The 17,664-nt window shown below is 36.6% G+C and overlaps 1 protein-coding gene across 1 annotated transcript; it reads left to right on the plus strand.

The window, feature by feature from the left end:
- The first annotated feature begins 3 nt into the window (after positions 1–3).
- Positions 4–15,662, plus strand: LOC135692509 (uncharacterized). Its single transcript, XM_065210662.2, has 11 exons — positions 4–993; positions 1,094–1,269; positions 1,516–1,674; positions 2,240–2,481; positions 3,130–3,387; positions 4,327–4,563; positions 8,576–8,720; positions 11,116–11,279; positions 11,516–11,809; positions 12,145–12,442; positions 13,285–15,662. The coding sequence occupies exons 1-11, from the start codon at positions 311–313 to the stop codon at positions 13,359–13,361; spliced, it is 2,733 nt and encodes a 910-aa protein (XP_065066734.2). The 5' UTR covers positions 4–310; the 3' UTR covers positions 13,362–15,662.
- The last annotated feature ends 2,002 nt before the right edge of the window (positions 15,663–17,664 follow it).

Below are 17,664 nucleotides of genomic sequence, written 5' to 3' on the forward strand. Positions count from 1 at the left end.
GCGCCTTTTGTTATACACTGATGAAATTCGTAAGTGAACTTGCCGCTTCGACGATTTGCAAAGACTAGCATCAGAAGTGGCATCTCCATAAATAGAGTGCAGAAGTTAAACAAAGCGAAACAGATAGTAACAAAAAATTTCACAGAAACAGACGACCATATATTTGAAGGAATTTATACGATTTGCTGTTTGTAAACGACAAAAGTGCTAGTACAAGACTCGCCTAGCTTAAATTTCGCAATTTGGAGCCTAAGATGATAAATGAGAAAACTCTTGGTTCTGAGTAAAGCCAACGTGATATTGGTTGAGAATGAGCGAAAGTCCACAAAGATATTCAGCTCTTAAGAGCAAAGGGATTCAGAAAAATGGAACAGAAGATGATGAAAAATCAATCAGAATTGACACAGCGTCTTCTACTGGAATGAAGGGAACTGCCGAAAGCTGTGGAAGTGAAGAGAATGTGCAAATGTCAGAACCAACTGTCTCATTTAGGCCAAAAGAGTCATTAAGTTTGGCGGAAGAAAAAGAAGGCAACGGCAGCGCAAGTGAAAGTTTTTTGTCGGGTCTCCAGAAGAAAGCAAAATATTTTGGACTTCGTTCCTCCGCTAGTGATTTAACAAACAGTGAACATGACAAAGAGCATGAAAAGAAAGTAACAAAAGAATCTGCTGATAAATGGAAAGACGCTGCGGATATATCTGTCGAAAACAAGTACACAACGACGAGAAGGAAAATCATAAGCGATTCGAGTAAATACCGGCGTGGTCCGGTACCCGTTGAGAGCCTACCGAGTTCGGCTCACGGGCTGCAAGCGCCAACGCACGGAACTATTGACAGTGATGATGAATACGAAAACAACTGCAGGCCAAGTAGCAAAGGTTTATTGGTCTACTTTGCAAGGCTTGGAGAGAGTTGGGACGAAAACGAAAAGGTCGATATCAATTTCATTGGGTCACTTTTTAAGGCTGGAGCAAATGTGAATCACGAAGACAGGTATGTAAGCTTTATGATCATTGTTCCACACATTTCAATTGATATATTTCTATTGATTCTATTGATAACCTTTGATAAAGAAAGGTATACCCCTTTTCAGATATGGGCAAACTGCACTGCATGCGGCTGCACGAGACTGGAACATCGACGTTGCAAAATATTTGCTGGATAACGGCGCCTTGTTAGACAAAGGAGACAAACATGGACGAACACCGCTGCATCTTGCTGCCGCTGTTGATCATCACGAAATGATCCGGTTTCTAGTCCTTAATGGAGGTAGTTTTGTTGTTTTCTATTCTCCATTTTTTTGCATTTTTATTTTCTTTTTTTTTGCATCTTCCTCTTGATATACCATCAAAAATCCTTGCCTTGATAAATAGAAGACCAACGGAATTTTTTAGGTGCGAATCTTTTGAAAATGATGATATTGTTTCAGCAAAGATTTATTTTCATAATTAATGTTATGAATTTTAATAGGCCTACTTTGTGTTGAGATAAATGAATTGCATTGGTTTTTCACAGCAAACATCGACGAAAAATCTGTTGAAGGCCAAACCCCATTGCACTTTGCTTGCAAAAATGATGCTGTGAACAGTATCAAAACCTTACTCTCTCTTGGCGCTCAGATAAACCTGAGAGATAACAAGTTGAGGACTCCACTTTTTGTTGCAGCCGAGTCAGGTATGCTCCCAGATTTTGGCTGCAAATGTTGATTTTAAATATACATTTGGGTATGAATCTACATACAAGGAATTCGGTAGTTTTAAGTGGTTTTGGTGGCATGCTTGCCTTATCAAAAGTAATGCGATTGGGCAACATATCGCTTATTTTATCGGCAACATATGTCAGAGATGGGAAACAGAGATTGGTACTGGGAATGTTTGTTGAATAAAAAACATCAATTATAAAGAGACCCAAACGCGTTCCTTTCAGTAATTTTCATTTCATTTCATTTTAAATATTTTATCCACGGACTGGCTTTCAAGGGGCCGTGCCAAAACCTTAAAAAAATCTACTTTAACTAATAATAAGAAATGGAAACTGATTACAATCATAAAAATTTATTAACAACTATGTACACTTAATTTGTAAAAACCCTTTAAAAGAAGGTAATAAGGCAGAAACTTTAGCTCAATATGTGAGACTTCGTGTGAGCATGTCGACTTTGTGTGAGCATGCGCACTCAATTTGATTTTTAGGACGTTAGATTCAGTCCACCATGCCGAATGACGTTTGTTGTTTTCAGGACGCGCGCATGCGGCAACAGCGCTTCTTGATGCCGATGCACCCGCTGGGGTATATGACATCTACGGAACTTCAGCGTTGGCCTGCATGGTCGAGAAGATGCCTGCAGTTGCTTACAATGCCATTTCCCAATTTTACATTGACGATAAGGCATTGAGAAGGAAGTACTTTTATCTTGATCAGTTGGAGAGTGATGTTAACGCCAAAGATAAGAGCAAAAGTTTCGCAAAAAATGCTTTGGAGGTTAGACAATGATGTTTGTTCAGTAGGTTGCCTATAACGCTTTGCTACAGGGCTTTGCTACAAGGCCAATTTGTGTTTTAGTGTACCTTCAAAAATATGCTATAAGTCATGGCTTCTGTTGTAAGGTCTTAGGGATAACTCTATTGATCAACAACAAATGATATAGAAACTGTAAATTTTGAATTAAGGTTGAGGTGGGGATTTCTCTGGCTGGCTGCACATCTCTATTAAAAGGGTTAACCTTTTTGCGCCATTCAATTAATTCTAAAACAATTTTTTGGCTGTAAAACATTTTAAAATAGCTTCGAAAAAAGTATTTGAAACTTGATTTGGCTTTTCTTCTGATTCTCTCCAGAGTTCAAATTTCAAAAAATTTATCAAAAACTCTCAGTTAAGATGCTTCCTAACATGGTTTTTGCGAAGATATATATTTCCTAACTTCGAGTGTTCGATCAATGTTCTGAAGTTTCATGCTCCAAAGAGTCAGAAGTGAAGGCATGTTAGACAAATCTTTTATCACAAACTGCCTAGCATTAGTTAATTTGCATTAGTTTTTTGACATTTAAAACTATTATATTATCGCTGTCTTTACTGAACTACAGTGCAATTACTTGTATTTGAATTATCAAAGCATAATTTTTTTGTTAGATGATAGTCGTGTACAGAGAGACAGATCTGGTGATGCATCAAGTAATCCAAAAGATGATTAACGTGAAGTGGAATCTCTTTGCACGGAAGAAGTCCATTATTGAACTTGTCATCAACTTCATTTATACCCTTATCTGGGTCATTCTTGCCCTTTTGATTCCAAGAGATGGAAAGTTCCACACTCCGTTGGCTAGCAAGTCTTGGCGCATTGTTCTGGAAGCAATATTTTTCTTCCTTACCGTTTACTTTGCATTCAAGGTTTGTTCTTCACCTCATGTAGAAGTCCAAGTTGATTCTTTTTTAATATATTATACAAAATCACCGCTATAAGATTGAAATGATGTACAATAAACATTAAGCTTTCTAAAAAACGTCTGCTTTTTAGACGTCACGTTATCAATGTAAATCTAGTCCATGTGAAGTAAATCAAATTGAGACTATTGAGGAATTTTGAGCTCAAATGGATTTTATAAAATCTGGAAAAGATGCATAAGATGCCGAAATGCAGGAAATGTATGCAAAAAATATCTTTGAAATGAAGATTTTTGTCATTAGGTTTACTTGAATTTTCTCATATTTTGATTATGTTCAGTTCTTGAACAACGTCATTCATCAGTTGTTGCTTTTAGCACGGCTTAAATGGCCAAAAATGCCATTTTCCAAATGAAATAGCCGGGCTTTGAAAAGTCTCATTGTCCTTTATGCCATCGGTAACTTTAACAGGGCATGCGCAGTTAATTGAGGGGTCAGTAGCGTCGCCAGCTCGAAAAAACTGGAATGGACAAAACCACATTTTCTCGGCCACGACCTTCATACTCATACTGGAAAATCCTCTTTTAGTATTTTTTATCAATTTTGAAATTTTTTGACAAGTAACTTTCTAAAGCAGCATTTTTCGTAACGGTGGCTTTTTTGCCAATGCGAAAATCGAAATCGATCTGATCAGCCCAACTCAACTCCTCCCCCCCCCCCCTTAAGGTTTTTCAAAGGATTTCGAGAAATTAGAAAATCGACTCCTGGGAAAATCAACCCTATGGCGACGCCACTGTGAGGGGTGTTAATATAAGGGGTGGTAGGGTGTGTTTTCCCTCATTTTTGAAAATTACCCTGTCATTTTCAAGCTTGGACCAGACCTTATGCGCAGATAACTCATATCTTAGTCATTTCGTCATTGTTTTGATCAAATTTTCTCTAAAGGAAATCTTTATGTTCAAACTCATGCGAAAAATTGATTCAAGATGGCGCAAATGGGCAATACACAATCTAGAAGATGAACTAGAAAGCTGCCATCCGAAATGGCCAGAAGAGCGAAAGTACGTTGAAAGTGAAATACAACGAGTTTGGGGATTTAGAGGAAGCTACTCCAGAAATATCGGATGGAGCGTCTATGAATGGTGCTGCCACGTCAGCGTTCTTGCTGTTGCCGCTGCCGAGGTGCGCTATTCGCTTTTCTTTCTTCTTGCTGTCTGGTACCCAGAATTACGTCACTTCATCAAATTCTGCTTTTGACGATTCATAATTCAATCAATTTTTGTCAATTCTATCTCGTCTTTTCACAATCAATGAGCATGCGCAGTAATGATCCTGTTCTATGCACATGCTCAAGCAAGTAAAACAGAACAATAGATGGGTAATGTTAGTTTACTCACTTAGAATAGGCTGGATAAATCTATATATTTATTTCAATTCTATCGGCGCAGCCCACTACGAAAGATCTACCGACGGCGTGCGAAGCTTTCATAACCTAACATGCATTCATAACAGTTATTCTACTTTTCAGGTTTTAGGAATCGAAAGCGAATACATTTAAAAAGTTTCTTTCCATTCTGAAAGTAAATTGTATTGCCATTTGTAGTAAATTGTAATTTGCCCAGAGATGGCAGGCAGTAAGTCAGAGGGTAGTGCTCGTTTTGTCAAGGTAAAAGAGAATCTAAAAATACATTCTATTACATTTGATTACATTACATGTCCTCATTATCAACTGTTTCCACATGTTAAATTCAGCATCTTCTTCAGCATCTTCATCTTCTCGATGCCTAACATTCTTTGTGTCATCCACATACTCTCCGGTCAGGGGATACTCGATATCTTTCACTTCATTTTCATTTCATTTCATTTTAATTTCTTTAAGCACGGTAACCCCGTCAATCGATAGATTGCATTTCAGGGGGTCACGAAAACGTACAATTCTTCAGGCTCATCCCACGTGACTGATGCCTTTATTGAAATCTCCAATCCACTTTGGCGTTAAGTTTTTATGTAATTGTGTTGTTCTTCCCATACTGAATTTGAAGTTATCCTGATAAAAAAGTTTTGCTGGCATTAAAAGTTTGCGTTAATTAACACACATTTGAAATCCAATCTCTCTAATTTGTAATTCACGTTAATTTGTGATCACATTAATTCGTTCCGCATTATTTGGTGTACCTCTTTATTTCGTGTAATAAGATTATATCATACATGGAATAGAAAGTTTTTATCAGTGGCGGCTCGTGTATTGGGGATAGTGGGGCTCAGCCCCACCAAAGATTTCCAAAAATAAGCTTTAGATTTATAAATGTAAATAAAATCAACGTCCATTATTAAGCACTGTTCACTAATTTCGTTGCTTCGAGTTTCACTGTTTGTCCATTCTCTAGTTTGTTTAGGTCCCACTGCCCGCGGTTCTTTCGAAAACTGAACAAACACGCGTATCAGAAACCATCTCCCGAGCTTTTGAGGCTAGCCCCAAACTAGCGGAGAATGCACCAATCAAGTGTCTCTCATGACTCGACTATTCAATTGATGACTGCCTTCTGATTGGCCAATTCTGCTCGAATCTGCATTCCTTTGGGGCTAGTTTCAACTAGCCCCAAATAATTCAATTCAACGGTAGCTGAATTTTTGTTGTTGTGATGTGATACGCAATGTTGCTCTTGAAGTGGAACGCAGCAGAGTAGCGTGTTTTCGATGACTCGCATTTTCAGCTTTAAAACTTTGAAATAAAGCATACAAGTTAGATCTTTATCAGAATTAATTTTGCTGATCTTCAAATAAGCTCGTAATGGGAAGGCTAGGCCGTAGGCCTTCCAAAGGCATAAAGCATATTTCCAATGCAGGCTTTCAACTGGAACAATTTTAGCTTCACGGCATATGAAAATTGATCAATTAACAGTTTGAACTTTTTATTCTTTAAAAATTTTTTAATTGCCATGATATGCAATGCAAAGGATATCGTCTAAGGGTTGGCCATATTCAAGTTGTCTATGTTTTTATGGACATCCCCCGCGAACTCCCCTTTTTGTGAAGAGAGAAACGGTCCAGCGGACTAGAATAAATAAATTTGAGCACACCAACATTTCACATAGTTTATTACTTTGCTTATTAAAAATTATACATGATTAATAGTGCCACTTGTTTTTTTTTTCAATCAAACCTTCCAAAATGATGACAGCCTTGTTGATTAGAGGTAGTAAAGAATGGAAATGCTTTTTATTATTCTTGGCGTTCCATGTCTATGGCTTTAGATTTCGAATATTACGTCATCAGCCCCACCAAAAATTTACCCCACGAGCCGCCACTGGTTTTTATCTTTTTTAAAATTTGACAGTTGCAGTCCTCTTCACTCCAAACTTTTATTTGTTTCTGATAAGGGCAGATGCAGTTTCATTAAGACACTGCCACGAAAAACTATACTATCATTTCCATATCTAATAGGGTTAGTTTGAGTTGAATACTATGAATTGTGCAGTTATTTTGTGTGAATAGTCATTGTGTAGAATTTGAAGTTCTCTCTTATGGGTTTATCCACAAAACATCCATATCAATGGACAATAATTAAACTGCGATGTTATAAATGAGTAGTAATTTATGCATGTTAGTTAAATTTCAATTTGGAATCAATTGTTACCCCCCCCCCCCCCTCTTTTTCAATATGGTCATTCTGTTTGTGACATCAAAAGAGCATCCGCCTATCTCTTGGGCTATGCTTTTATTAGAATTCAAGACTAATACCATAATTTGAAATTTTGATTTATTTACAACCGTTTGGTTTGTTTGAAGCCAGGAAATCGATTCATAGTTCTAGAGAAGAGAAAATGGTATTACTATCTGAAAAATGTCATGCCTCCGACTGCCCAGTAACGTAAATGAAGTTATTGAGGACAATTTTTAAGAGTAACGGACCTAGCAAGAGCCTTATGGTACACCGGTCTTCGTATTCAATCAAATCCTGTATTTCGTACCTATGTTTGCTCTCAATTTCCTTCAGGAGAGGTGATTTTCAATTAATCTTAGGCTCTGTATCCCAAACCCTATGTGTTCAATTTAGCAATGAGCAAATCCTAAGGCATACACTCAAATACCTTTGATAGATCCATTGAGATCATGCCCGCAACACCTTTCGAATCTAGTCTCGCGTACTTTTTCAATCACTCAGATGATTACATGCTCAGCCTAACAGTTTTTTCTATAAGCGCATAAAAGATTCGCATAAAAGATTTGATATTTAAGTGTCAATAAAAAGTACGACTTCCTTTTTTAAAATTGGTCGAAAACATTGGACATTCTGTGTTGGTACGCTAATAGATCTATGATTGATTTAAAAGGTGGGGTCAGCACCTTTGTGGATTGCAGATATATCTCACCCTCAAGAAGTCAGGGAATTCGCAGGATAGGACCATTGAGTTAAAGTATTCAGCTCTTCGAGCACCGTAGTTTTCTTTATGATATTAACTGAGAGTTGTCCGCTGGTTTTCTTCGAATTTTCTAGTTTGTTTATTTCATTTGCTATGTCAGCATAGCTGATTAACTAGCACTCAAAGATTTGCGTATATCGTATGTTACTATTAATCAATACGATGCTGGAATGACTTTCATATTTTCTGGGCGTGTCAATAAAAGGGTCCTTCAATAAGAAGATGGCATAGTCATATAGAGATAAATAGGCAGTGAATCTTTGATACTTGCCAAGTACTGGTTAAAGCATTCTGTTATTACCATGATTTATTTGAAGAAAGAAGCTGAAAGGTTTTCCAAAAGCGCTTATCACTAATTAGGCTAGATATCTCTATTCCCTGATAAACCTTTATTCTTGCCAATTTTTTCTGTTTGATAACTTTATTTCTCTTTTCTTTATACTTCCGGATATCTTTCTCTTCACCCCTTTCTTTGCTGTAATTTTAGCCTTGATGCTATGCATAATTTCTTTTTTTAGCTCCTTCAAGACATATGCCTTGTTTTTGCCCCTTATAGTTGCTTTTTGATAGGTGCATGCTTTGCTAGAAGTTGCTCAATCGGAATTTCAAAATTATTCGAGTAGACAGGAAGGTTGAAGCAAAGTTTGGGGGTCTTCAGAAATACCAAAGAACTGAGGGGACATTCCTAACCTCATGCTAACTCTAAAAGCCTTCTTCTTATGCTAAATGACAGATCTGAGTAGCACTAGTGTCTTCTTTCGCATTGGCAGGTATACTATGAGCTGCACCCCACTGTCGCAGTTGCCGGAAAAGTCTACAAAATAATCCTGAGTGTTAGCATCATGATGGTCTGCATCAGGTTAATGAAGATCTGCCGGGCATTCACTTTTCTTTCTGCATTCATCGTTTTGCTCGGTATGTTTATTCTGCATCCCATTAGTTTACTTTGCATGTATATATCACCTTATGTATATATCAAGTTGATCACTGAATAAGCAACTTAATCAACTAAGAAAGATTTTTCCGGATAACGGCTATCCATAAGATGTTATTTCATCGTATGTTAGAGGAAAAGTCACAAATTTCTCGATGGCTCGATGGTCCGCAAAAATGCCCTGTTTATCTATAACTACAATCGATCGGTAACATTTCCTTGGGTTTTGCAAAAAGTCAGATTAAACAGGCCATTGCAAAATTTTCCTTTGCTGTCAATCCCCAGTATTGTTTACAGCACTAAAAAGACCGTTCAAAAGATTGGCTTCCTACCATCTTATGCTGCCACCAAAAAGAGTCCTGTCATTTTTGAGTTCACGTGCCAGTGTGATTCTGGCTACGTATGAGACAGCCTAAAATCAGAAAATAGCACTTTCTTTCTTCCAGTAACAGAAAAAAACCTTTCCTCTGTGGAATCAGCCTACTTGGTCTTGCAGACCTTAAACAACATCTAAAACATGTGTGCATCATTTTCTAAAAAACGCTAGTAAACAGTTTCTAGAAGATTGTACGGTAAAATTTGTACCATAAAGTAAATGGCGAAATTTTTTTAGATTTGCAGATCCCTGTCTTTATTCTATCTAACAGATCTAGAATCAATCTATCTGAACATGAAAAACACTTCTTTTGTATTGGCAACCTTGACTGTAATCTGCTCGCATCTACAACTGGGTATATATATACATGTCCTAGCTTAGGAAAAATTTTAAGCTGATGTTTTAAACTTTGAATAGTGGCAGATGAAAAGCTTTAATATGTGCTGAAATATTTGCTTTGTTGAAAGTAATAGTTCAAAATATTAATGCTTCTGTAATAGCACTCCCTTCAAGGTCAATAACTACATTCAGCCATTCATTCTTAAAACTGAACCAGATATGAATGCCTTGAAATCTCACCCTGTTAAACTTTACGCAACCCAAACCATTTTAAGCATGAACCTAAAAATGACAATATGTCTTTGATTACATTTTCCTTGCAGTTCATTTTTTAGAATAAAAAGAAATTTTAAAGAAAGTGCAACTTGCTTGCCTACAAGTCACCAACTACATTTTTATATTTTCCACCCTTCGGCAGTTTTGACAGTGCAATCACATGTGTAATGAAGTGTAGTCAAATTGTCTATAGGAAAACACCATGTCTTTTTGTTGTTGATATATTCAAGGAAAGTGCATCAGGTTTTGCCAATACCAAATTATGGTTTGTTTTAACACCTCCTACGATATGATATTTTATCCAAAGTTATTTGCACTGAGGCTTTTTTCCAAACTTGGAAATATGAATAATTGCATAGCTGGATTCGGATTCTTTATTAAGGGAGTTGGTGATTAAAAAAGATTTTAAAAATTTGACGATACTTGCCCTCATGACGAACTCTGTTTGTAATCCTTTCTCAGTCTGTGATTCTGTAACCATTCACATGGAAGAATGACAGGCCAAAAGTGGTTCAAAAAAGAGATACGATGATGTTTTTGCAAAAATCGGTATATCATAATAAAACATCCCCTTCAAAGTCTCTTCAAAGTGTGTCAGCTCCTTTTCTTTGGGAGCCGGTGTAATATGCGTTTTGGTACCCTATGCAAACATGTAACATTGTGAAACGCAATGTGTTTCAAATCATGTGACTTCATCGTAGTGCAATATTATGACACGTTATAATTAACAAATTGAACAAAATGCTTCTTGAGTTTAAAATTTTACACTTTTCGATCAAGAAAACTTTGGAGTAGCCATTAATGTTGTACTTTTTTGCATAAACTTAACAAGGGAAATCACAGCACGACTTCTTGTTAGTACCTCCTTGCTAGAAATAGTTCGATTGTTCTTTACATTCTGAATAATATGAACCAGAACAATTGTGTTCCCAGACCGGTTCGCATGCTAAATTCCGCCATTCGTTTCTGTTCTCTGTTTTTTCAAAGCTTGGATACGTTTTTGTATAAGCAAAATTGTCATGCGTTTGTGTACCGGCACCGTTTTGCATGCGAAATTCCACGTTTGTTTTGGTACCCTTTTGTTCAGGTGCTTGGGTACGATTTTGCATAAACAAAGCTGCCATGCGTTTGTGTACCCGGACCGTTTTGCATGCTAAATTCCACCATTCGTTTTGGTACCCTATTGTTTAAGTGTTTAGGTACGATTTTGCATAACCAAAATTGCCAAGCGTTTGAGAACCCGGACCGAAATGCATATGACACCGGCAGGCAATATTTAGCTGTTTTAAAATGCCTTAACCTTTTCCCCTAACATTGAAGCAAATTTTCATACAAGCTGCAGTATTGTTAAAGAGTTTTTGTAAAACAAGTTCTTCTTTTCACAGGCCATGTTGTGGGAGCAACACTGCGATTTGCATTTCTCTTTTTTGAGTTCTTTATTCCATATGTTTGCATTTTATGGATCGTGTTTGGTGGAGATGAAAATGCAAAAAATATCGATAAAATCTCAAAAGGTGATGGAGAAAGGTTTCGTACATTCGATGAAATTGTAAGTTTGCTAAAAAATTTTAACGGGAATGTAGAACGATGTTTTTGTGGGGGGGGGGGGGGGGGGTGGGTGGCGGTTGCTACAATGTTTTTGCACAGATGATATGAATGACTCACATGTGAGCTACTGGGTCACCAAATCTTATACAGTTTGATCAAAGTCAGTTTTCTGCCAACATTTACATGCCCGATAACGCTATTAAATGCCCAATTGTGATTTTTTTCTCTATCTGATAGATTTATATCACGTGGTTAATGACCGTCACAGCAGACATCCCCTTTTCTCCAATGGTGCAGTATCACAGAATTCTGGCTTCCATTATTGTTGGTACCTATTATGCCCTCGTCTCCGTTGTTTGCATCAATCTCTACATCGCCCTTATGTCCGAAACATTCACGCGTGTTTATGAAAACGCAGAGGCAAATGCTTCTCTACAACAAGCCTTGTTAATCATTTTCATGGAAAGGCAAATGGGACCAGCAGAGAGTGCTAAAATGAGAAAACATTTTGCGAAAAAGTGCTCACCTCTTGTAAGTACTGCTTCAAAGAAATCAAAATTAAGAATCGTTTTTTGTGCTTCCGTGCATAACTTTCTAACTCTTTATATTCATTACCAATTTCCTAGTTGTTTGAAAATGCAACATATTTACATAATCATGAAGGAACGTCTTATTTATCCATGCATGAAAAATAATCCTAATTAGTCTGTAAAATAATGTCATCAAGTGTTGTGGTTATTGTGGACAGCAATGCCTAGGGTATAAACAAGAACCCATGTTTAATTATCTTGTATATTTTTATTAACTTGATTAGCAAATTGAATTGAATTGATACGAATCTAAGAGATATAATGTTTTTTGCACAGGAGCAACTCGAGTATGGTCAGGAGAATAGCAGAGCTTCATCTTATGATGTAGAAGCAAGTTTGGTGCTGGGCAACGTTGATCGGCGACTGCAGACCCTAGCAAGAACAGTAGATCAAAGCGAACAAGAGGCCGGGAGGTTTCCCAATCAGGATGCAGATGCCACACTAATGAAAGAACTGAAAACAAAATGTCGCGGAGTCAGGCAACGCCATCACTCGTTTGCCAAAAGTGTAGCAGGTTCTCTTGAAGATGTAATGAAGGTGCAGTTAGATATCACCAAAACTCTACAATCAATTGGTAAATGAGATTTTTAATTTAATACATCTCATGCAATGCAATAAAGAAAGAAGTCTAATTACATTCAGTATCATAATAACAAACTCATATTGAAAACCGGTCATTTAGTTGTTTCTTATTCAGACCTATGTCTAAAAGAAAAAACACAGTTTTGCTATTGTTGGAGCGTGGCTGCAGCCCTGCACCTCAACGCCACCCCCCCTCCCCATGAAGATAATGAAAATAATAAAAGTTCCGAAGATGACGAAGACAATAAGAATGGTGACGATTACAAAATGATGACAGTGACATTGACAAAGAAGACACAATAAAGATAATGAATACTTGTAGGTTCTAAAGATGACAAAGAAGACAATGAAAATATGACGACAGTGGCAATCCCGGTTATGATGACTTGCCAACGGCAGGGTCTATAATGAGGAAGATAAAGTTTCGGCAAGGTGCCAATTGAATAAATAGCCTTGTTGCATTCTGCTTGAGCAGTAGAAGTAAGGCAAGGTACCAAGGAAACATCTCGTGCATTTTGCTGCATCTGCAAACAATGTTCTCATTCTTCGTACATGAAAAGGACGAAAACGATATATCAATAGATATACAATACACAAAAAAGATATGTAAAAATTGTAGTTTAATTTTTCTTTTTCAAATACTTTGTATCAAAAAGTCGTAAGTTTTGTATTTTTAAGCACATTGTGACTTTCATGATAATGCTATATGCTGTTAACTTACTTTATCAAGGTTTAATTGATGGGTTACCTAGATTGAAAAATTCAGAAAATCATATGTGTGATGATATTTGCCCCGATTCTTCATCAATAACGTCCAGTCTTTTGCAATTGCAGCATCAAGAGCTCCACAGAATCGCTCGAAAGGAAAAGGGAACCTTCGAAGAACAAAATCGTCTCAGTCGATTGCATAAGAAATGACTTTTAAGATCTTTATTAAACGAGGGTAAGATTCTTGCAATTATGCTAAGGGTAAGGTTCTTTGTATCAAGCCTGCGTATTTTGCTTAGTTATGGTTTTTGCTTTGATGAAATGAAAGACGTTTTAAGTATAATTTTACATACAATTTATTATTCGAGAAGACCAGATTGACGAACTGGAACAAGGCACAGAAGTTGTGCTTGGTTCTTGCCACAAGTGATTGCTAGCTTTTCCAAGCATGAATTTGACTTTCAAGACATCGTTATTTTAGACGATTTATTGAAATTCAAATAAAAACAATTCCACACAGAGGACGGAGCACTAGGCGTTTGTCATGAGTGCTGATTATATGATCCCTTTTGAGCACGGCATCCGAGCTGTCTCAGTAGCCGGGATAGCTCGCTTTGTCTAAAAATCGAATTAAACTGTATTTCTGTATCATACAAATCTTTTCTTCCCGGAACCCGATCTGGCTCTCGTACAACAGTTTAGACAATGGAAAGCTTGTTGGTTTGGTACTGATTGACTTGAGTGAAGCATTTGACACCGTCAATCGTAGAAATCTTTGTCAGAAATTAGAATACTACGGAATTCGAAAAAGGGAACTTTCATGGTTCAAGTATTACTTTCCAATTGCAAACAGCAGTACCGCGGAAACTGAAAATGGACTGGACCCTGAACAAGTTTTTCAAAACGCCGCAGTTACAAAGTACGCTGATGACAGCAGTTTTTCTTGTAGGTATAAAAGCAATGCTTGTCGAACGACATAAGAAATAAGGACATAAATAGTGTTTTTGATCGGCTGCAGGGCAGCAGGCTTGCCTTTAATGTTACAAAACAGGAGCAGTGATGATATAAACAAACCAAAAATTTGTTTACTGAAATAAGGATATTATATTCAAGAGTATACAAAGAGGAACAATAAATCATGTCAAAACTGCAAAATATATTGGAAAAAAGTAGATCCTATCAGACCTCTATTCACATAGGCAATAGGAAAAATAAAAAAAAAATAAACTAAGATTTGAGTGATTGGATGGAAACAAAGCAAGGAGTTCCTCAAGGATCAATCTTAGGCCCGTTGCTTTTCAATATTTACATAAATGATATTTTTCTGCATTTGAACAAAAGCAACTTATGCAACTATGCAGATGATAATACAATTTAGCTGTCAAGTACTGATATGAACGAACTAACTAACGACTTAGAATCGGAAGCCGCTATTCTTAATAAATGGTTTTATGAAATTTTTTGGTGCACAATGGCGATAAAAGCAAGCTTATAACATTTAAAGCCAATCGATCCAATTTAGAGGAATCTAAAATTCAAATAAATGGTTCTACTATAATAGAAAGTAAGAATGTTAAACTTTTGGGAATAGCAACAACTTAGATTAGAAGAACATATTTAAATTTTTTGTAAAGAAGCTGGGAAAAAGGTAAACGCTCTAGCCAGGATTGCTTCGTATATGGACAAATCTAAGCGAATTCTTTTAATGAAAACGTTCATATTATCATGTTATAATTATTGTCCTCTTATATGGATGTTTTGCAGTAGGAAAAGTAATAACCGGATAAACCGGATTCATGAAAGAGCCATGAGAATAGCTCATGATGATTATGAATCAACTTCGAACAACTTTTAATAAAGAATAAAACAATAACTTCTCATAAAAAATTTTTACAATATCTTGCGATAGAAATTTACAAAACATTAAACGGATTGAATCCACCTTTTATGGATGTAATATTTTCCATAAATGAATGTCCATATTACTTAAGAAACTCCCAATTCAAAACAGCGGAGCCACATTACAAAATATATGGATTTAATACCTTATCATACAGATGTAGCCAAATATGGAACTCAGTTCCAAATGAGATAAAGTACTCCCCTACTTTATCAATATTCAAGAAAAAAATCTCAAAATTTACATCGTTTAATTGTACTTGTAATCTTTGATAGGAATACGTTAGCAACATCGGTTATATTTGATTTATATTATATTTAGCGTTGGTATTTTAAATTAGTTGGTTTTAATTAGCTTGTATGCATAGCTAAAAATTGTACCAACTTTAAATAAAGAAAGAAAAAAAAGGAGTTTGTTTTCTCTTTTGAACTCAGTGGTAAATTTTTCTATAGGCATGTGGCACTGATTGGAAAACTATGCCCGTCATGCGCTTGCGTTTTTCTGATTGGCCTATTTCGATCCACAACTGGGTATATATTTTCCATTGTGTTCTTTCGAACCCTTATTCTGACGTTCTATACTCTAAGGAATATCCAACGAAACAACTTTTAATATGTTTATTATAATTAAATGTCTTGAAAGAAACAGTGCTCACTGCTCATTATTGTTTCCCACTAATATGAACCACCTCGTCGTTTCAGTCCTAAAAACCAATATTTCTGATGCCTAATGTTGTGAGCCATACTCGGGGAGGGGGAACCTTAATAGGATTTGAGGTGCAGGGATGTGCCATTATTTACGGACACCTTTTTTCTTAAAAGTGCAGACTTATCGGTACTAGTTTTTGAAACATGTGCGGAATTATAGGAAACAAATCAAGAAACATGCAGAGTTATGGGTACCATTTTGGGGAAAATATTGCAAAATTGTTAACAGGAACATTTAGCATGAGGAAACTGAATGTTTAGTTAGAAGTGAAAGTATGAAATATGTGTAATATTGAGATTTTGGGCAAAGGACATGCAAAATTTGCTTGAAGATTTTGGTGTGTTTTCAAAATGTTTCAAATGTTTGATGACTTGCGGAATTTTTTGTATAGTTTTCATCATGTTTGCGGTTTTTTTTCGAAAATCTGAGGCTGGCTTGTTCTTAATTTGTTTTTAAAAGGGTGTAAGCCAGTGGCGGGAATTGAGCATTTTTACTAAGAAGGGGGGCAAAGACACTAAAGAAACCAACAAAAGTTTTGCATACATTTCTAGCAGGGATTTCGTCGTAAAATTTTAACAAGGAAGGGTTCTATGAAATTTGTAAGTTGTTCTTTTCATGTGATAATTGCGTGCAATTTGCAATCTGAATGCAATTATTTTCGTGCAATCTGAACATGACGAGAGTTGATGTGTTGTACGAATCATGGGTTGAGAAGCCTGGAACATTGATTGTGTGTAAGGGGGGCAACTGATATCAGAACATAGATACCATGGAAAGGGGGGGGGGGGGAAACTTGATTGCAAGTGAGAGAAGAAAATGTTTATATTGCTCTGGGGTGTAGTGAAAGCCGTCACCATGGTTGGCGGCGAGAAAAATTTTGAAATATGACATTCTAAGAATGGCCAGAAAATGCATATAAAATATTTATAGCATCGATAAGAATGAACTTTTTTTGAAATTAATGACTCATTGGTTGGATTTTGAATTGACACATTTTTTCTTGTGTTTCTCAGAAATTTTCTTTCTATAGTTGTCATACTTGTGTATATTTTCATGCATATAAAGCTTGCTATGCGTTTAAATCTGTCAGTTGCTCTTTTTTCCTTTTCTGGTTTAATTGTCAATAGGTGTCTTGTGGTGAAGTGACAATTCTTAATAGCTTTCTTTGCGTTACATGATTCTAGGCTATATCCATGCACAAACGACGAGGGGGGCTGAGCCCCCACTTTTTTCGAAAATTCCAACATGGGGCCACTCCCCCTGAACTCCACCACTGCGACATCCATGATTTCTAGGCACTATCTAAGTGTTCATTCTTCCACATATTAATTTTTGAATCATTCGCAAGGCCTCCCTCACGGCCTTTATATTTTATTTGATTAATTTTCTATTGTGGATATGAGTTTATTCTGGATATGCTAGCCTTCGGGGACATCCTAAATTCACAGTTGCGCGACAGGATATGTTTTGCCTCCTCCTACCCTCGAGTTAATAGCTTTATTTTACTAAAAAACCAACATTGGGAAGGGCCGGCGAGAGGTTGTCAGAGGCCTTTGGTATAACTCTGAATAAAAGAGGCTTTCTTGCGAGGTTTGGTATAACTCTGAAAATTTTTGCGACCACGCCCTTTAGATTGGCTTAAAATACATGTCAAAATATTTCTTCGATCATTTTCTTGAAATCGTTTAAAAATTTTGCTATTTTTAAGGCATCCTTCACGCACGTTTGATTAATTCCAGTCTTAAAATGGATTTCATTACTTTGTAATAAGGAAAAGAATCCATCCATCTTTGTATCGTCGAGACAAATTGGTCCTTTCATGAGAAATGAAGCAAAGAGACAAAATCTACTGACCCCCACATGAGCAGGTCTCTGAAGGCCAGCAGAGCCAAAGAAAT

Source organism: Rhopilema esculentum, chromosome 3 (genome assembly GCF_057945365.1).
Source record: "Rhopilema esculentum isolate cy_ngs chromosome 3, ASM5794536v1, whole genome shotgun sequence".
NCBI lineage: Eukaryota > Metazoa > Cnidaria > Scyphozoa > Rhizostomeae > Rhizostomatidae > Rhopilema > Rhopilema esculentum.

What these genes read in the sequence shown, in the direction of transcription:
- LOC135692509 (XM_065210662.2), top strand. Translation starts at nt 311, where the DNA reads ATGAGCGAAAGTCCACAAAGATATTCAGCTCTTAAGAGCAAAGGGATT. An exon ending in TTTTGTTGCAGCCGAGTCAG is followed by an intron (nt 1,675 to 2,239) that starts GTATGCTCCCAG and finishes TGTTGTTTTCAG; the next exon opens with GACGCGCGCATGCGGCAACA. An exon ending in TCGCAAAAAATGCTTTGGAG is followed by an intron (nt 2,482 to 3,129) that starts GTTAGACAATGA and finishes TTTTTTTGTTAG; the next exon opens with ATGATAGTCGTGTACAGAGA.